This window comes from Egretta garzetta, unplaced genomic scaffold (assembly GCF_000687185.1).
Source record: "Egretta garzetta isolate BGI_Z169 unplaced genomic scaffold, ASM68718v1 scaffold93, whole genome shotgun sequence".
NCBI classification, from domain to species: Eukaryota; Metazoa; Chordata; class Aves; order Pelecaniformes; family Ardeidae; genus Egretta; species Egretta garzetta.
Window position 1 is genome coordinate 401102 of NW_009259034.1, and position 7130 is coordinate 408231.

Genomic DNA, 7130 nt, shown 5'->3' on the forward strand with positions numbered 1-7130 from the left:
CTTGTTCGAGTGGTTCGGGCGCATTCTGCTGGTCTATAAACACAGAGCCAGGCGCGATGCCCGCGTTACTTTTAACAGTTGTTTAGCCCGCTGCGGTTTTGGTGGGGAGGAGGCAGGGTGTCCCTGGTGGTGCTTCTACTGGGGTGATGAAGTACCAGTGTGCTGGTGTAAGTGGGGATGTGGGGTGGGTAAGTGGGGGTGCGGGGTGGGTAAGTGAGGGTGCTGGGTGGGTAAGCGGGGATGCGGGGTGGGTAAGCGGGGATACGGGGGGTGTAAGTGGGGATATGGGGTGCGTAAGTAGGGATACTGGGTGGGTTAAACTGATGGGGACCGAGCACCCGTGGTGCCCGACGGTCGCGAATGGGCTGCCCCTCTGCTAGGAAGGCTGCTTGGAGCGGGGGCGAAGGGTGCTCCGCACGATGCCCTCCCGCATTGCCTGCGTCCCACCCGCTCCTCATTGCTTCTGCGTCGCGCTTGCCCAGGGCAGCTCTTGCAAACGCTGTTTTCAAGTATCGCTAGGTGCCTCCTTCCTAAAAACTCTCGCAGAGCTGTATTCCAGGTTGGGTCAGCCATTGCTGCCTTGGAAGGATGCCCGGCAACTCCGGGCAGCGCCGGCTGACGCTGGTGACCAATTTGCCACGATGATGCTTTGCTCTTATTTGGGTTTTGGGGTTTGGTTTTTTTTTTTTTTTTTGAGGTACCGAGCGCGTGCCGTGCGTCGTGGCAGCGTGTTTGAAGCTGCTGCGGTTAACGCAGGCTCAAACACCTCCATCGTGTGGCTCCGTGGCTGCGGGTTGGCACCGTCCCCCACGAGAGGCAGGAGGAAGGTGTCGGGTTTGCTTCCCGGGTTATTCGGATTTATCATTAGCCAGGAAAGGGGTGACGGTCTTTCAGCCCCTCCAAAACCATGTCAGTGATGGGGAGCCCAGCCATGCCCCCGAGGAGATGAGCCGGCCGGTCGGGGGGGTGCTGAGCAGAAAGGAGAGGAGCTAGTTATATATTGCATAGCCAAAACTTTGCCCTGAAGGCGTGTCCGTGATGGGTGGGCATACCCACGCAGGGAGAGTGGCTGCCCTCTGAGCTGGAATAACACCCAGCAAGCAGGAGCAAAGAGGTGAGGTGATATGGAGCCTGATATTTTTCCCTTGATCCAGGCAGGGATTAAATCTGCCGGCCCCCATTCTGCTGCTCCGTTAAAAATGTGCCGTGTGGCCGTGCCTTTTTCACAGGAGCAAGAGCCATCAAAACCCCATCCACTTGGCTTTTCTTTTCCAGCAGGATTTGGCCGTGGGTAAGGCAGGGTAAAAGTTCCCAGTGCAGGCTCCTCAGCTTCTTAAAGACTTCCCCGGTTCTCTTCCCACCGCTGGCATGGGCGCGTTGGCTGGGAGTGGGTGAAGGCTTCCCCGGGGTGCTCGAAGTGCAGCATCTCTGCTGGGTTACTTCAGGTATGCTTCTGCTCGGTGTGGAAAGCATTAGAAAGTCTTTTTTTTTCCTCCCTGAAAGAAGAAGAAAATTAACTTGGAAGTGTATTAAATATCCCCAGGCTGGTTTGGGTTTTTTTTTTTTTTAAGTAGGTTAGTAAATAAATCTTAGTTTTAAGCAGCCAGCTTTGCATTTTGCTTTGTCTTTTCTCCTATCATTCCTCATATGGCCGCAGAGCTTTGTGCCCCCCACCTTGCCCGGCTGATGCTAAGTGCTGGCATTTACAGCTCCGGCTGTACGGACCCTCTAGGAGGGATTATTAGATTTTCTGTAAAGCTCCTAATGGGGAAGAATAAACGAATGCGCTTGTAAAGTGATTAAAAGACTACGCTGCAAAGCTGCAAAATAAAAAATAAAAAGAAAAAAAGAAAAACAAGGCACATGTGGAGGGAAACGTGCCAAGTGCCTCCCCGCACTGGGATGCGACGCGGCCCCGTCTCTGTAGCTGGGAAACTGCAGAAAATGAAAGTCCATCGCGATGGGGGTTGACAGGTTGGTCATCCCCTTCGCGAGCATCCTCCCACCTGCTGGCTGAGATTCCCACTGAAAAAACCCCAGGGGATTAAGCACCTCCAGGGGGAGGAGATGGAGCCTGACGCGTTTTAGCAGCGTCATACATAATCATGGATTGAAAATGGAAGCGTTTGGCTGCAGTCCTGGTGGGGAAGCCTCTCTCATGTGCGTGCTGCTGCCGTGATTGCTTTCGGCGTGCCCAGGCTGACCCCCTGCGCGGCGGGCTGGCGCGTCCTGAGCGATGCTGCCGCCGCCTCGCTCAGCTGATAACGTGTGTTCCCCGCAGTAAATGTGCGGTGTGTCTCAGTTGAGTTTCTCAATGAGTTTTGTGCACATAGAGAAGGGGACCAGGAGGGAAAATAATGTCCCTGTGTGTCGTTCCCCGTCCACCCCGCGCTGCTTTTGCTGGCGCGCGTTCTCAGGCGCGGTGTCCCCGTCGCTCGGCGGGAAGAGGGGTGCGCAGGTTGGGCTTTTGAGGCAGTTAGCTGATGACATTAAAGCTTTTGGCTCCCAGTTGACAAAAACCAGCCCTCATGGAGCTCAGGTAGGGTAAAACGTTCAGGGGGTTTGTCCAGGACGCCGGAGCCAGCCGGAAAAATTCAGACCTTATTCCGGCTGCTGCCCCGCAGGGCCAGCGCAGCGGTACAGCAGGTATCCCCTTCTCCCATTTGTGCTTCCCAATGTGTTACATCCCTAATTGCCTGAAATACCCCAGGGCTCTTGCAGGAGGAGACAGCCCCGGGGTGGCTTCCATCGCCCGTTGCCTTTGCCTGTCCCCCTGAGCAGCTTCACAAGACGCGCTATGATACCACGAGGTGGACGCCGGCGTCATCGCTCCTCGAGCGTGCTGTATCGTGCCGTATTTAGCACCTGAAATTCACGTCTTGTTCGGCTCTCCCCTCTCCCCCATCCTTTTTTTTTTTCCTTTGTTTACAGTTTTTTTGTTTTCCTGGCAGGACTTTTTTGAGAGTTACATCTCCATCGCTTCGACTGTGCCCTCGGTGCTGTGCCTGGTTGGAAACTTCTTGATCATCAACAAGTAAGTGCTGCCCCGTGCCCCGGGTCCCTTGGCCATTGCTCTCCCCGGCTTTGCCTGCTTCTCCCTTTCTCCAGCTTCAGCCACAGGGCACACGGGGCGTCGTGAGCGCAGCCTCCCCGTGCAGCCAAAATCCCCGAAGCACCCCGCTCCCCGCCTGCAGCGCCCGTGCCGGGAGCTGCCTTGAGCTGCGCCGCTGTAGAGAAACTCCTATTAAATTCCTTGTTTAGTTGCTTGGCAAACAGTCTTTCCTCTTAAAAAGACCATCCTTGTCACCAGGGGGCCAGCTGCTGAGAGCTGGGCTCACCCGGGCTGGAGTCACTCCTTGCTCCAGTCCTACCAGCCACTGAACTGGGCTGAGGAATGGATCATCCGTGCCTCATTGCAAGCTTGACTTAAATCTAAAATAGCCGCCTCCCCTCCTTTGTCCCGTTCCTGACTCCGGATCAAACCCCTGCACGTTTGCAGGCGAAGAGGAATGCGTTTGTGTGCTTAATCTCTAGATCCCGGCTGCCGATCCGGCTCCCCGCCTCTCTCCCTTGCCCCCTTCGTCCTGCCCCGGGGCCAGCCTGGCCAGCCTCCTGGCAGGGCAATGAGCACCCTCCGTGCCCAAACAGCTAACTACCGAGTCGTGACCCGCTGGGACTGCTTCCACCCAGCCTGCCACGTCTCCCAGGCTGGCTTTATCGCTGCTGCTGTGCGTCGCTCCGGCGATGGGGGTAGCTCCTGCTTTCAGGGAGAAATGGGTGTTTTACAGCTCGGTCGGGCCGGTAGACTTAGGGCAACAAGTGGAAATCGCAGAGTCAACATCTAAAGGCTTCTGAGAAAAATCATCACTCTTTATTCCTCATCTCCCCCCACCTGTCTTTATTTTCCTTGGTCCTTCTCCCAGCAGAGGAGTTGGTGTCCTCTGCGTCGCGCCTTCACGTGACAGTTTCATAGGATCACAGAATGTTTTGGGTGGGAAGGGACCCCTAGAGGTCACCCAGCCCAACCCCCCTGCAGGAGCAGGGACACCTTGAACCACATCAGGTTGCTCACAGCCCCGGCCAACCTGGCCTGGAATGGTCCCAGGGATGGGGCCTCCACCCCCTCTCTGGGCAACCCGTGCCATTAATGGCACTTGATTTAACAACATGTTCACATTAGATCTCAGTGTTGATTGCTGAAGTCACTTCAAGTTAATTACAGAGTTAATTTCCAGGCTGACACCCCCAACTCTCCCAGCCTGGCCTCATAGCAGAGGGGCTCCAGCCCTCGGAGCATTTTAGTAGCCCTCCTCTGGCCCCGCTCCAACAGGTCCATGTCCTCCTTGTGCTGAGGGCTCACAGTTTCTGTGAGTCTCTCCTGCCCCTTATCCCCAGGGTGCCCGCCAGCGTCCGGATCCTGTCCTCCCTCTTCATCACCCTGGTTGTCTTCCTGGTGATCACGATGCTGGTGAAGGTCGACACCTCCACCTGGACCACCCACTTCTTCGCCCTCACCATCGGCTGCGTGGTCGTCGTCAGCAGCGCCTCAACCGTCTTCACCAGCAGCATCTTCGGCCTCAGCAGCTGCTTCCCCATGAAGAACTTGCAGGCGCTGATCTCGGGTGCGTGTCCCCCAGCCCGGTGGGATGGTGCTCGTGGGTTCACTGCGGTTGGGGGGGTTGGTTTGCTTTCCCTCCTGCATCTGGCGTTTCATCACATGAGGGTTATTTTAGAAACTTTGCTTTGCCTTAAAGATAAAAGGAAGTTGCTGGGGGGGAGGAGAAGCATGCTCGGTCACATGAGCCGGCGCTCTTGTTTCTGTAAATACCCATGAACCGAAGTGCTGAGGGCTCGGCACAGATGAGGAGAGCCGTGGTCCTTCACCGGGGGGTCAGCCTGGCAGAGCAGCCCCAGCCAGCGCGACGGCTCAATTTGGTTATTCGTGCAGGGAGCAGGGGGAAGGAGGCAACGTCTCCTCCCGTTCGCAGCTGGAGGAATCTTCAGCGTTGCGTTGTCTCCTCCCTTGGGTTCAGCGTGTCCATGCGTTCCCATGAGGGGCGCGTTGGGAGCCGTGAGTGAGGAGCTCCCTGGAGGTTTGATTACCTTATAAATGTGCTGTGCAACGGCTGGCAAACCAAGAGGGGAAGGGCGGGAAAAGAAAAAATCAAGAGGGAGAAATTTTTCCTGGGGCTGAGACAGGAGTGTTTTAATGAGTTTAGGCCGGTGGGGGGAATTCACCGCGGCCCCGGGAGGGGGTACGCGTTGCTGGTGGCTTGAATTCCCACGGCGGGGAGTGCGGAAGAGAGGCGGCTGTACGTGTGCCAGAGGAAAGCTGAGTTTAGTTAGGCTTTAGGCAGGGTTTGGAACTTCTCTGCAGGGCTCGGCACGTGCAAGCCCAGTGGGTCGGGTCGTATCCTGACCCTTGTGCCATGCTGTGGCTGTGCGGGAATGGGTGCAGGGTGCACCCTGGGGTGCGATGCAGCCAGGTGTGGACATGGGGGTGCAGTGGTGTGTGCGGCTGCGCCCCGAGCCGGGTTTGGGGACCTGGGGGGGTCAGCTGCTTCCCCAGGAGGTGTTAATAAGAGAATGCTGCTGGCGGCACAATCAGCGCCGTCGCCTCTGTGATAGACCTGGCGGCAGCGGCCGACGTTACGGACAACGCCCCGGCCTACTTCCTCACCGCCGACCTCTTCATCGTCATCTGCATCATGGTGTACCTCCTCCTGCCCCGGCTGGAGTACTCCAGGTGTGTGCCCCAGCCTGCCCCGGGCATCCCGCGAGCACGGGGATGGGAGGGTTTGCTACTGTCCATGCTGAGCAGGCTTGCTGGGGGCACTCAGGAGATGCTTGCTGGGCAGGTTCGTGCCCCATCACCCCCCACATCCCACCCCACGTTCTCTGGCTCCAGCTCTGTGCCGCCAACAGCCACGCTTCCCCATTTGACCAAAACCACAGACCGAAACTGGGCGGCCACCCTGCTGTGTGCTGAGTTTCTGGCAAGCCTCCCCTGGGCGGAGAGAGGGGTGCTGACACAGGGGCTTCCAAAACACGTGAAGCTGTGATCTCACAGAGAGCTGTGATCTGGAAGCAACCAGCCAGGTGGGTCCCCGTAGGGCATCCCTATCTGCAACATCATGCACGGACGTGCGTGACCCATTGGTCTTGTTGGTGCTTGCAACCCCCGAAACCACCTGGCCCCCCCCAAATGCCTGCATGCAGTAGGTTCCCGCTGTGGACCACTGAGCGTGTAAAGGGGTCCCCATGGTGAGGAAGGGGGGTGGTGGGTCCCTGAGGGTCACCTCCGCATGAGGCCGGTGCTGGAGGTGCAGTGGGGTTGCTGCAACCACCTTTGCTGGGTCCAGCAGACCCGACTTCTCTCCTGCATCACCGACTTCTCTCCTGCTCTCTCCAAATCTCAGTTTGGGTCACCCTTCCCCCTTCACATACTTGGCTAATCATCTCCCTCCTCCTCTTTTTCCAGGTATTACATGGCCAGACAGAAGGAGAGCCCATCTCTGGCCGCCGTGCTGCCTGACAGCTCCGCAGAAGATGAGGCAGAGCCAGGAGGCACCACCAACACCTCCTTCCTCGCAAAAAGCACTGGCGTCCCCCCGCTCCGCCCCATCCTGCAGAAGACCGCCCTCCTTGGCTTCTCCCTCTTCTACGTCTTCTTCATCTCCATCATCATCTTCCCTTCCCTCTCCTCCAACATCGAGTCGGTCAGCAAGTCCTCGGGAACCCCATGGAGCACCAAGTACTTTGCGCCGCTCACCAGTTTCCTCCTGTACAACTTCGCTGACTGGTGTGGGAGGCAGATCACCGTCTGGATCCAGGTGCCCGGCCCCAAGAGCAAGCTGTTGCCCGCCCTTGTCCTCCTCAGGACCGTCTTCCTCCCTCTCTTCATCCTCAGCAACTACCAACCCCGGGCTCACATCCGGACGGTGGTCTTCAACCAAGACGTCTACCCAGTGGTCTTCACGGCGCTGCTGGGGCTGAGCAACGGCTACCTGGGGACGCTGGTCATGGTCTATGGCCCCAAGATCGTGCCGAAAGAGCTGGCCGAGGCGGCAGGGGTGGTGATGACGTTTTACCTCATGCTGGGGCTGGCTGTGGGGTCTGCCTGCTCTGCT

The 7130-nt window shown here is 57.6% G+C and overlaps 1 protein-coding gene across 1 annotated transcript in view; it reads left to right on the forward strand.

Moving 5' to 3' along the window:
- SLC29A3 (solute carrier family 29 member 3) overlaps positions 1-7124 on the forward strand; it is a gene marked incomplete at its 3' end in the record, with an annotated part of 7926 nt that extends 802 nt beyond the window's left edge. Inside the window, exons 2-5 of the mRNA XM_009634813.2 lie at positions 2952-3034; positions 4396-4624; positions 5586-5746; positions 6482-7124. Of these exons, the coding sequence (XP_009633108.2) occupies positions 2952-3034; positions 4396-4624; positions 5586-5746; positions 6482-7124 (1116 nt within the window). The remainder of the gene's footprint in view (positions 1-2951; positions 3035-4395; positions 4625-5585; positions 5747-6481) is intronic.
- Positions 7125-7130: the final 6 nt, after the last annotated feature.